This window comes from Arachis hypogaea, chromosome 14 (assembly GCF_003086295.3).
Source record: "Arachis hypogaea cultivar Tifrunner chromosome 14, arahy.Tifrunner.gnm2.J5K5, whole genome shotgun sequence".
NCBI lineage: Eukaryota > Viridiplantae > Streptophyta > Magnoliopsida > Fabales > Fabaceae > Arachis > Arachis hypogaea.
The window spans coordinates 21985163-21999081 of NC_092049.1; the positions used below are offsets into that span (position 1 = coordinate 21985163).

The 13919-nt window shown below is 32.9% G+C and overlaps 1 protein-coding gene across 1 annotated transcript; it reads right to left on the reverse strand.

Moving 5' to 3' along the window:
• Nucleotides 1-258: 258 nt before the first annotated feature.
• Nucleotides 259-6229, reverse strand: LOC112741812 (choline-phosphate cytidylyltransferase 1). Its single transcript, XM_025790926.3, has 8 exons — nucleotides 6006-6229; nucleotides 5367-5480; nucleotides 4481-4576; nucleotides 3632-3674; nucleotides 3211-3366; nucleotides 3006-3086; nucleotides 700-801; nucleotides 259-558 (listed from the first exon to the last, which is right to left on the reverse strand). The coding sequence occupies exons 1-8, from the start codon at nucleotides 6122-6124 to the stop codon at nucleotides 421-423; spliced, it is 849 nt and encodes a 282-aa protein (XP_025646711.1). The 5' UTR covers nucleotides 6125-6229; the 3' UTR covers nucleotides 259-420.
• Nucleotides 6230-13919: the final 7690 nt, after the last annotated feature.

Consider the following 13919-nt stretch of genomic DNA (forward strand, 5'->3'; position numbering starts at 1 on the left):
AATTATTGTTCATGTTTGTTGGTTTGTTTTGCTTTAGTTGTTGAAACTTTTACGTTCTTTTGTTGTGTTTCTGTATTTGTTTGGTTTGGGATCAATCTTTATGGCAATGCTGAAAGGGTTGATTCACAAATCAAAAACTCTTCTCCCCAATTTTGGGTCAAGTAAATAACAGCAATCCAAAAAAAAAAAATTGAAATTATCCATTTTAACTACCCATCTTAAATCATACAATTTCCTTGTCCCTCTATTTTTCTATCATTTTGGATATTGAAATCATACCATATCATATTATATACAAAGGAGAAAAATAATGTTTAAAGTAGACAAATTATGTCCAGATCATCTTGCATATATCTTAAAGGATAGCTTAATTAAAGGAATGGTTTTGAATCTGGAAATACACAAAGCTTGTTTGTCACTTCAACTACTGCAGTACTCTGCAGATTCATCATCACCAAATTCATCATCATCATCATCTTCTTCCCACTCATCATAAAGAAGAGATTTTATCTGCTGCGCTCTCAATCTTTCTTGAATTCTGTCTCTGATTGCTGTTCCCTATTTACGAGTAAACAGATGACAGATAAAATCAGTGAGTCCAATCAGAAGATTTTAGAAAATGGAATATCTACATAGGATACAACAAGATCGATCACATGCAGAAAAATTGGTCATTTGCTGCATTATGAGAGTTCTAACCATTTTGTGGCAGCCTTCTTCAAACATTTCGAGGAAACCAGCTACCAATCGATCGGCATTTTCAATCCATTCAGTACGCCTCATTCCCGCTACTGTTTGTATCTGAAAAGTTCAATGGAGAAAGTCTTGCTTATTTGCATTGTAAAAAAAAATGCAAATGACACTACTTAAACAAAGATCAGAGATTTTCAAACTGCCCCTAGTGCACTCGCTTTGACGGCTAGGGATAAAATCCAGCAATTATGTAAATTAGAAGAGAAATGTTCCTTTTACTCATTCTTCCTTGTAAACCAAGTCAACTCACTCTCCTCCACCATTGGACAGGGTGTGGGATCCAGATTCAACACCGAAAGGGAGTAAGTCGGCTTGGCACACAAAGAAGAGTGAGTGAGTGCAACTCAAATTAGAATGCTGGGGTCCAATACATATGGTTTCTCTTATTCACAACAAAAAGAAGAGTCTCAAACATTTCACCACATGAACAACAGTCTAAAACAATTTACCATATAAAGAACAGTCTCAACTACATTCAGCTGGAAACAACATTCTCTTGGGTCAGAGAATGTACAAAAGAAGTTTAACAATAAATCATTGAGCCATATCTATTTACAATGAGAATGAAGCAGATAGAGTATCTCCTTATATGCATTGTTAACGTCATTAACTACTTAGCTCAAGCATATACTCCAACTATTTTATAGTAACAGCAAGAGGCCCAAAAAAAAGAAGAGGGGGGGGGGGGATCCAACTCCAAATAGAGACTAAAATCAAGATTACCTATATTTATAGGAACTAGAAAGTAAAAACATTTAAGCCAACTCATTACTAATAAATTGAGCTTCTTTTCTCCTTTAAGATTGTGTCAGAACTAGTGTCAATCACAAAAGAATTGCAGAATAACGATCATTGACAATGTATCAAGAACCCTAAATATACAACTGGGAAAGTCAGTCCTGAGGAGAGAATATGAGCTTCTGTCCACCCTAATAGTGTTTGGTTAGAGAAACAGATAAAGAAATACAGGGACATAGAGACACAAGAATTACTTGGTTAGGAAAATAGGTACAGAGCCAACAACTGGTGTCTTGGGACAAAGATTCCTGTATTCTCTGCATTCCCAAAAAAGTGGGGATGGAGACCAAACACTGGACAGAAACGTTTTCCAGTTTTGTCTTCGGAGATGGCTGGCAACATTCCAAGGTGGCAGGTGGCTTTCCAACAAACGGTAAATTGTCTCTTTCATGTGTTTTTTTCCTTGTCCCTTGTGTTTTCAGACAAATTCTATTCCCACTATCCCTGTGTATATATTTGTCTACCTAACTAAACTCTCCCTATTCTCCTATTTATCTCATTCACCCCCTAACAGCCTCCTAACTACTTTCACTGACCAAAACTTGGCAATTACTTAACAGAGTTAATTGCTGCCTCACACTCATTCGTCTTCCCCTTCCAGTTCTATACTAACCCAAAATGGTTCCTAACAGACTACTCCAGGTTTGTATGATCTTATATTTCAGGTCAACAAGTAGTTTTTTAGTGCACAAATTAAAAGGAAGGATTTCCAGTGAAACTGAGTTCAAGTTTTTATGCTTTTTCTTGGGTGGTGGGTTGGTAAAAGAATTAAAGGATTTGTTCAGCTTGACACCGAACACTTAAACCCTTCCTTGTTTCCTACAGATGGCGTTCAAAACTAAAACTACATATCATTTTTGAAACTAAAACCAAAATTTAACCTAACACCATGAATGACCAAAATATTACAAGAAAAAACTTAAGAACCACGCAATAAGCACATGCCTACAACTTACTTCTACAGGTTTGCCTATGATTAACAAGGAAACTTAACAATCGTAACAAATAAAGAACTCATGAGTTATAGAAGCAAAAGATTTATATCTTTTTCAGCAGTTCTTTTGATAATACAAATAATTTCCCAATCACAATCCAAACAGGAAATATGACTAATTTCCTTTCTTTCAGTTTTCTATTCACTGCAGCTCACACCACTGAAAGGTTGACTACAATTCATTTCAAGTTCTAAAAGCATCTTTTCATATGCAAAAGTTAGTAGCAGTTCATGACCGCAACCCACTTTCATTGAAACACTAGATTTCTTCATATATTGAATAAAAAGGAAAATAACATCAACCATTAAGTTTAAACATAAACCATCTACTTAAGAAAAGCTTACAGCTTAATGTTATACTAAGAATAACACAAGATAAAATAAGATAAAATACATGTAAACAATTACTGACGTAAATAGAGTCGACGCAAATAGCTATGATCATTATCAACATTGTTACCTTCTTTCCCACTGTCTCTTGCTGCTTCTTCACTCTCTCACGCAATTTTTTAAGTCCCATGTTCATTCTCAACCTCTTCTCCTGTGAATAAGAGATCATGCAACACAGATAAGCCCGCCCACTACAAAAGTAAGTTAATGAGGCAACTGATAGGTAACACAAAAATCTTGAGAATTTGCAAAACAAAGGTGTGAAACAAAGAAACCTTGACATAGCTGACACCCAGATCCTTTCTGGTATAACCACGGTCCAAGTTACGCATTACATACTGATTATAATCTTTGATTATTCTCATTATGATATCTGAAGTAGAAATTCCATCAGTCCGCTTTGTTTCCTTAAACTTTCCAATAGACTTAACCTATTTAGGAAACAATACACATAAGATCATCAATGGAAGCTGAAGATTGAAACGTGACTGGGAAAAAATATAAAACAAAATTTGACAATGTTATAGTTCCGCCAGAAATATATAGAGAAAAAATAATGGCATAAAAGTGGATGAAAGATTCAAATAGTCAATTGTGAACAACAACGATGACCCATTCGTGACACCAAGTAAATGTCAATGAGATAGCAATAGGAGAGAGAAGAGGGGGGAGGGGAGAAGAACATTCAGTTCTTACATATTCATAGACATCCTTTCCAGCTCCACTTGTATCAGCATAACTAAATTTTACATTAAAGAAGAAAATGAAGTGTTAATGTATTTGAAAACATTTTTAAAATTATATTTTGGCAAAATATCATGTAGAATATAGTTAAGATTAATAACGCAAGGATGCTGTCACAGAGACAGAAGCACCTCTCAAAAAAATCCAAGAGAATAGAGAATAAATAGTGCTAATAACAGTAAGAATAATATTATAATTAATATCTAAATTTTAGAAATTTTAGACCGACATACGCTCTAATGGTCGATTAGTTATGTGCAGCCATATAAAAGTAACTAATGCACAGAGCATTCCTCCTTTTCCACTTTAGTAACACACAGACAATCTTCTCCTTCCCATATCATCCCATTTTCATACTTTTTGTAAGCCTTTTGAAAGAATAATAGAATACAGCACATCTTTTTCCTTCTAGACAGTTATATCTTCAAATAAAATGAAATATAAGCAATGAAACTTTGTATTCCAGTCCCAAACACTATGTTAAACATTTGAGTTTTGATGTTTAGGATATGGCATCAATAGTCATAACTCTTAGCATGTTATCTCAATGCTTCTTATATTAAATGCACAGCAATGCTCTCCGATCTGTGTTGTATGTCTCAAGTATCGTATGCATGCATCCTAGTTAATAACCATAAATTTTTCAGATAGCCCACCTCCGAGCATATCTCAGGGTCCATTCAACGTAAAGTGTAAACTTACTCTATTAGGGAGTTGATAACTTTTGATCAAGAAGTTACCAACTTTGAAGAGTGAACAAATACAAAAGAAAACACTTAGCCTGGGGCAGGTTAACCTTACGGAAGAGAATCATGAGCCACATAGTCAATTTGATGCTTGTCAATGAATTCCTGTGTGATTACCCATGGCGCATCTGGTATAACTTCATCAACCCACCTGTAGCAATGACGACTCAACTGTGTCACACATCCTAAATACTAACACCACTAATAAAGCAATTAGGCAAGTTTGAAAATTTAAAAACAACTCAAATAAGCCAAACAGATGTACTGAGTTATTTTCGTTTGATTGATTCCGAGGACTAGTTAGGCTTTAGGAAGCAACAAAAGCAAATGAAAATCTCCCATCAAAAAAGAACCAAACGAAATAATAACATGGATGGTAGACCTCCATAGATATCTACAATAAATGAGGATGCCAAAAACTAGTACTTCAGTCAGCGCAGCTCAGAGGGAACTTAGTATCCGAAATCAGCTATGAACTTTGCATCAGAACGTGGTATAATTTTACTCAGTTAGCCAGTTACTTGAATAAAAAACCACTAGCTCTAAAAATGGAAACAAAATGACACTCATGAATGAGTTGCCCTAAACTATTCTTACATGTATCTTTTATAGTTTCATTATCTATCATCATTCATGTTGCTATTTCTGGAAATTAATCTACAGAAGCATCATGGTCAAAAGCCACAAAGGTCGTTGCCCAAAAGAGTATAATGACAGTTAAAAAAAGGTGAATTTCAAATCCAAGTCTAAGAACGTGAATTTCAAAGCCAAGTCATCAAACTTCATTCAACCAAAACCTTTCCAGACTTGATGCAACTACAATTATTTTTCCTTTGTGATAAATAAATAAAACACGAAATAGAAGCTTTATCAGAGCAGTGTACAATAAAAGGAGAGCAATATCAATATCAATATAAACTATCTAGAAAAGACAAGAGAACCTGCAGTGGCGAAGAGATTCATAGCGTTCCTTGTCAGTCATGACAGTTTTTCCCTTATACTTGTGTGTGATCTCATCATTGCAGCATCCAACAAGCAGATATGTGTTTGGAAACCTTCAATTAACAAGGAAGAAAAAAAAAAGGCAAAAAAACAGTTGCAATAACATCAAGCACTTCATTCAAGCAACAACAAACACACAACAATTTGCAAATACCCAAAAGCCAAACAACAACAAACAACAAAGCATGATCCCACTATTTCAGGTCGGCTACATGGATCAAACGACATTGCACCTTGTCATGAATCAGTCCATTTATACTTAAATCTCTTTCCATAAGTTTATTCATAATTTTTCTTTCAAACTATCTCCCATCAAATCCACCATCTATATTCAACATGTTGGACAAACCTCAATTATAAGAGGAAAAGATAATAACTAAATAAATAATTAAAAAACCGCAAAAAACCAGTGAAACTTGAGCGGTATTACTGAATTTTAAACCTCCAAAAAGCCCAAAGAAACAGTAACAACTAATATGGGGATTAGACTCAAAATGATAAAAAATTATGATTAATTACAGCAAAAGCAGTAAAAGCGAAGTAGAGTGGACAAAAATTGAAAGAAAAGAAAGTAATACAGTTTTTTGGCTTGCTCGAGAGAACGGGCATGGCCGAAATGAAAGAGGTCGTAAATGCCATCAGCGTATACACGAACGGTTTTCTGTTCACCAATTTCACATTCCTCTTCGGCTTCCATGTCTCAAAGGTGAACGCTCAAACACTCCAAGCAGAATGCACAGGCAGCACTAACTTCACTGTTACTTATGGCACCGGTCACACTGAATTAAATACTTACGATTTTGACTTAATAATTAAATAATTTAATAAATACTGATGCGGCCTGACATAAATTTAATAGTTAAAAATTATTAAATAATTTAATAAATTTGATTAAATTATTATTTATTAATTTTTAATTATCAGCTTAATATAAAAATAATTATACATAAATTTTATCTGATTTCTTTTAAGATTTTAATTTTGTTATTCTTATTTTATGATTTCAATCTTGTTATTTTTATGCGTAGTTTACAATTTTATACTAAAAATAATTATTTTTATTAATATAATATTTTATAATTGAATGTATGTGTAAAATTTATATTTATAATATATTAAATTAAATTTATTTTTATAAATTTAAAAAAAAATATTATTTTTTTGTTTTTAATATTTGTAATTTTTTTTAAAATATTTTTAATATTTTATTTAGTTTTATGTTTAACATTTTTAATTTTTATTAAAATTATTTTTAGATATTAATTTCATCTAAAATATTAAAAACAAAATTAAAAATATCTAAAATATTAATTTCATCTAAAATATTAAAAACAAAATTAAAAATATCTAAAATATTAATTTTATCTATTAAGAATAAAATTGAATAAAATTAAATAATAAAATATTTTTAAAAAAATTATAAATATTAACGTAAATACTCATAAAAAAATATAATTAAATAGTTGTATAAAATATTTTATATCGTAGAAGTACTAAATTAGATTCTTAAATTTTGTATATGAATTTTTGATATTAAAATTAAACTTTTTATATTTAAAATGTTTATTTTTTAATAAAAATTCAATAATTTATCATTTTAATGTTTACTTTGATTGTAAAAGCAACAAATTATAGATTAACATCACAACTTAGGATTATAATTATTTTTTATGATAAATAAACTAAAAATCATATGTTAAACTCATTTGTACATTTATGGTTTGTTTATTGAGGAGTGTTAGGGACAAGTAATTTTTGTAATTTGTAATTATTAAATAGTCATTAATGATAATTTTAATGGTATGAGATTGGTGTGAGATTTCATTTAATAGTTTACTTTTTTTTTGCTAGTTTATCTGCTGACTAGAATTTGATAAAGTTGCTGGTCCTTTAGACTTTTCCTTATTTATTTTTCACCCTATTATTTATGTAAATGATCCAGCGTTTCTTCTTTGCAAGCATTTACCAAAAGTCAAAACCATTTCATATGGCCGGTTGAATTGAGAACCGGTAAACTTGTCTATTCTAGATTATTTTTGCATTTAAATGGGATATACAATCTACTTGGTCAAACCGTAGTCAAATTCGTTGAAATCCGTATAAATCCCGTGTGAGCCGGCCTAGTTTTCAGACCAAATCCGTTTGCTTTGTGAGTATCTTCTATGCATTCTTCAAAACGCTGAATTGGTAATTTAGTATACATATTTCATTTTTTCATGCTTTTATTTTTGTGGATGATATAATACGTCTCCAAGCATCTATCTAACTCATTGATGGGCCGCTTTCTTTATTTTCTTTATGATATGCCATGCTATTTTAATGGCAAAATATGGATGATGGATCGATGGGTCCCTAAATTATGATGGGAAATAATAAGCATTCCATACGTTCACAAATAAATTTTGAAGCAACGACTTTAGATTGCCCTAATATGAATCTCACCTTATACATATAATAATTTATTAGCTAATCATAAATTTTTAGATTAAATTTTGATTTACAGCAAACTAATCCTTAATTTATTGAGTTAAAAAATATGATAAAAAATAAGTAAATAAATTTTGGACTAAACACTTAAATTACTTTATAACAATTTCTTTATTAAATATTTTGGATTTTAACAAGTTTTTGTTATTTTAAAAACTTTAAAAACTACTGTTCACAAATTTGTTTTTTATCTTTTTTTATGATTTATCAGTGACTAAGAGAAGGGGGTTGAATTTTAGCCCTTTTTGCTGAATAATACTTACTGCCTTTTAAATTAACTTCGGGAGATTTTTCTGTGTTTTGTCTCATAACCAGACACGAGACATTTTATTTTTGTTTCGTACCCAGTCAGGAGATATTTTTCAATTTTGTCTCCTTAGCAACAAAAACTGAAATGGAGTAGAAAAGAGAGAATCACACCAAAAAGTATCCTGGTTCAGCTGCCAAGTGCAATGCAGCCTACATCCAGTCTCCATCACAACAATGATGAAATTTCACTATAATCATCTTGATTACAGACACCAATTCTCCCTAGGAACTACCCTTCATATCCGGGATAAGTCCAGAATCTATCCCCAATCCTGAACTTGACTTGGTCACCTACCAAGTTTTCAACTGCTAAGTACTAACCCAACTTGCAAGAGAATTCCCACAGAATCATGATACACAACTCTGGACGGACAGGTTCTTCACTTGGGACAGTTTTGGGATTTTTCTTTACTGACTTCCTGGTTGATAATATCTTCACAGCCTGCATCATCTTCTACCACAACACTGGGAATTGAATTAGTATCACAAAAAGATACGTGTATGGATTCCTCTATGGTTCTATGTTCTTTGAGGTAAATTCTATATTCTTTGCTAGTGGTGGAGTATCCAACAAACATTCCCTCATAGGACTTTAGATCAAACTTTTCAAGATTTTCTTTATTATTAAGCACAAAACATTTGCATCCAAAAATGTAGAAGTACTTAAGATTAGGAGGGATTCCTTTCCATAGCTTATAAGGAGTTTTCTTTAACCCTTTTTTAATGATAGTCCTATTCAAAATATAGCAAGCTGTATTTACAGCTTCAACCCATAGAAATTTTGGAATCTCATTTTCACATAGCATGACCCTAGTCATTTCTTGAAGGCTTCTATTCCTTCTTTCAACCACCCTATTTTGTTGAGGTGTTCTAGGACATGAAAAATTATGAGCAATTCCAAAATCATCACAGAATTTTTCAAAATCTTGATTTTTAAATTCTTTTCCGTGATCACTTCTCAAGTGGACAATTTTCAAATCTTTTTCATTTTGAATTCTTTTGCAAAGAGTTGAAAAGGCATGGAAAGCATCATTCTTATGAGCTAGGAAAAGTACCCAACCGAATCTAGAATAGTCATCCACCACCACCAAACCATAATGTTTACCTCCTAAGCTTTGAGTTCTTGTTGGACTAAAAAGATCAATATGCAACATTTCTAATGCCTTTTTGGTAGAAATTCCATCTTTTGGTTTAAAGGAGGATTTTACTTGTTTGCCTAATTGACAAGCATCACAAGTAATATCCTTATCAAATTTAATATTGGGAATTCCTCTCACCAAGTTCTTTTTAACAAGTTTAGAAATTTGATACATGCTTGCATGACCTAATTTCTTATGTCATAGCCATTTTTCAGATTCAAGTGAAGTAAAGCATGTTACTTTTTTATCTTTTAAATCCTCAAGAGTCAATCCATACATATTGTTGCATCTTTTGGCTTCAAACAATATTTCATCAGATTTTTCACAAATAACTAAGCAATCTAATTTTCTAAAAATAACTTCATACCCAAGGTCACATAATTGGCTAATACTTAGTAAATTGTGTTTCAAACCATCAACAAGAAGAACATCATTTATAAAAGAAGAGAAACTTTTACCAACTTTTTCAATGGCCACTATTTTTCCTTTTCCGTTATCACCGAAAGTGACAAACCTCCATCATATTCATCAAGCTTATTGAAGAAGGTTGTCTTTCCGGTCATGTGCCTAGAACATCCACTATCCATATACCACATATTGTCCTTTCGCTTGGATGCTAGGCAAACCTGCTCAACATGATCAGCCATAAGGCAAGTTTGAGACTTGGTTTCTGATTCTTCATCTTCATCAGAATCATTCTCCAAGTCTTCCCATGAGGCCATCAGTCCTTTCTTCTTTCCCTTCTTTGGCTTCTCCTCCTTCTTCAGTTTAGGGCAATCAGATTTGAAGTGTCCAGCCTCTTTGCAGTTGTAGCAGATCACTGTGCTAGAATCTTTCCTTAGTTTTCTTGAACCGCTTTCTTTGCTCCTTTCCTTTAGCTTCACCATTTTCTTGAATTTTTTTGCAAACAAAACAAATTCATTTTCAGAAGAATAATCACTGGATTCATCATCCAGGAGTCAGTAACAGATTTGAGAGCTATTCTTTTTCTTTTAGTATCCTTTTTCAAATAAGTATTTTCAAATGCAAGTAAGTTTCCTCTCAAATCATTATATGTCATGGAATCAAGACCACTACTCTCATATATCACTATAGCCTTAGTTTCCCACTCTTTTGTGAGACTTCTCAAAATTCTCCTCACAAGCACAGATTCAGGATACGTGATCCCATAGCATCCAAGCCATTGATGATGATGTTGAATCTTTCGAACAGATCATCAATTGATTCTCCTTCCTTCATTGTGAACATTTCATACTCTCTGTTTAGCATGTCTATTCTGGTCTTCTTCACTAGGGTTGTGCCTTCATGAGTAACTTGTAATTTGTCCCAAATTTCCTTTGCTGTTGTGCATCTTAATACACGTCGGTATTCCTCGAAGCTGATTGCACAGTTAAGCAAGTTGATAGCTTTGGCGTTGAGCTCCACCTTCTTTCTATCATCTTCGGTCCAGCTAGCTTCACCCTTGAGAGAGACCACGCCATCAACCCATGTGGTGGTTGGGAACTAAGGACCTTCTAGGATTATTTTCCAGAGTGTGTAATCTACTGATTAGACAAAAATCTCCATTCTTTCCTTCCAATAAGTGTAATTCTTTCCATTAGAGAGAGGAGGTCTATTGCTTGATTGCCCTTCTGTCAGAGTGTAAGCCACCAAGTTTGAGCCACTGTTTTCTGCCATCAGAATCTTTTCTCCAAGTTACAAAGCTTGATCTCTTTGAGACCAAGCTCTGATACCAATTGATGGTTTATCAGTGGCTAAGAGAAAGGGGGGTTGAATCTTAGCCCCTTTTGCTGAGTAATACTTGCTACCTTTTAAATTAACTTCATGAGATTTTTCTACGTTTTGTCTCATAACCAGACACGAAACATTTTCTTTTTGTCTCGTACCCAGTTAGGAGATATTTTTCAATTTTGTCTCCTTAGCAACAGAAACTGAAATGGAGTAGAAAAGAGAGAATCACACCAAGAAGTATCCTAGTTCAGCTGTCAAGTGCAATGCAGCCTACATCCAGTCTCCATCACAACAATGATGGAATTTCACTATAATCATCTTATTACAGACACCAATTCTCCCTAGGAACTACCCTTCCTATTCGGGACAAGTCCAGAATCTATCCCTAATCCTGAACTTGACTTGGTCACCTACCAAGCTTTCAACTGCTAAGTGCTAACCCAACTTGCAAGGGATTCCCACAGAATCATGATATACAACTCAGATGTACAAAGGACCTCTAGGACATCCATGGTTTTTTCTTTAATTTTGTACACTCTGCCTTTTTTCGCTCACTGGCTTTTTCTTACAAACCTCACACTGTTTGCCTTTTTCACCATGAGACTCAAGACAGACAAAACTAAAGAAAGAAATACAAAATAGAAAATATTGAAGGAGAAGAACCTTTGTTAGCTTGGGTAGTTATGAGAACTCTGTGCTTTTCCTCTTTTTCTCCTTACTTCAAGCCTTGACTGTTCACCCTTATTATAGAAGGAAAAGCCTCCAAGGTTGAAACGGTTTAACCGAGCTAATCTTCTTCTTCTTCTTCAACATCAAACCGGTTTGGCCAAAGAGAGAGAAGAGGAAACCGAATGCAAAATCTAACATGCAATTACCTCACTCTCATCCCATCTCAAGCCTTCCATCTTGACTTGGTCCCCAAGAAGGATTTCTGACCCTTGATGAGTGCTTGATCCTTGACAGCTCCTCCTGCTCCACTTTTGCTTCCTCCTTCACGTAACCTCTCTAGCTACCTTCTGTGATGGGTGACCACAAAGTAGAGACGAGCCATGCCTCAGGAATCTTCTTCTCTGACCGAGTTGAATCTTTCACTAATTTTAGGCATGGTGATCTTGGGACTTCTTCACCACTTCTTACCATAAGTGACAAAGATCTCAACCACACCTTACTGTTGATCTTCTTTTTGCAAGGGTCATCATCACCTTAGCCCTTTCCTTGCTTGTCCATAGCTTCTGCTTCCTTCTTCTGATTACTTGCTTCTACCATCTTCTTCTTTGACTGTGAGGTGACCGAATGCAAAGAGAGAGAAGAGATAGAAGAGTGAAAAAGCTTTCAAAGGAAATAAAGAAGGAAATTAAAATCAATTACATTCAATTAAAAACCATTTCCCTTTTCCATGCCTTGTAACGTGTAGAAATTAAATGCCATCAAATCAATTGCATTTTCTCTCTCATATTACCAAAGTCTGCATTAAATTCATTTAATCAAATTTTGGATTCCATCAAATGAAGGGTGTGGTATCCGTGGAAGCATGTAGCCTTTGCTTTCTCTCTTTTTCAATTTCAGACCAACCACTTTGTTGGTCTTGCAACATAGTGATTTTTGGGCTACACCATAATTTCCTAGCCCAATTCAAGTTGTCTAAAAATAATTTAGCCATATATTAGATGGGATTTTTGCACAAGACTGAACAATTATACTGAGCTTAATTTTCTTTTTGCCCAACAAAATCTGCACAACAAAATTATTAATCAACAAATGTGAATTAATATTTAATTTAATAATTTTACAATTATTTATTTTAATAATGTTTGATCATCGTCATATTAATTTGGAGTTTTTCAAATTCATCTGTTTTCAATAAAATTTTTAATAAATTTTATTATAAAATAATTAAATTTTTTAAAATATTATCATAAGACAAACTAAATTTCTTGGAAAAAGCTAATCCATATTAAAGACTCTTAAAATAATAAAAATTTGTCAATAATCAAAATATTTGATTTAGAATTTTTTAAAAAAAATCAATTTGAATATTTACTCTAATTTGAATATTTACTCTAAATTCTGTTAGATGGCCAAGATGAAGCAAACGGAAGCAGAGAAATACGATTTTTGTTGTAAATTATGGTATGATTGAATAATAGAAAGCGATGGAATTTACTTATATAGTTATATTCATCAAAAGATTATTAAAGGCAATACCTTCTCATTCTAACAATAAAATTCTGATGAAAAAAAAAATCTAGTTGTCCACTAATATTTTCCAATTTTAGCAATGAAGAAATTCTCCCTAGTTCAAAAAAGAACAAGTGATGATTGAACTTATTGAAGGGTTTTCTCACTATCCATTTATTGCACTTTCAATCTACTCTTAACCCTTTATTTCTCACATTTATTGTTTTACACTTCATTCACACCTAACTCCTATCTACTTTGATTGTTACATAATAATAACTACTATAACTACCCGGCTACTTCATCATCTATGTAGAGGGAAAAGTAGAGGGAAAAATATTATAAAAAAGTTGAAAGATATTCAAGATTTTTGGTAGTGACTATATTGCCTCGTATAGTCGTATGTACTGCCACCGAATAATTTTATGATATGACATTCAGAAACTCAGCAAGATTTTCATCAATAAAACCAATAATTGATAAAATAATTTAAGATAAAAAGGTTTATGGAGGGTGTTATTAATCTACAATCTATAACAATTAGGTAATAATGATCTTGGAGGATAAGGTGCTTGTATATGGGATGAGTTGTGTTAATATACCTAAATTGATATTCAGGACTAGATTCAATTCAACTCGAATTTTGAT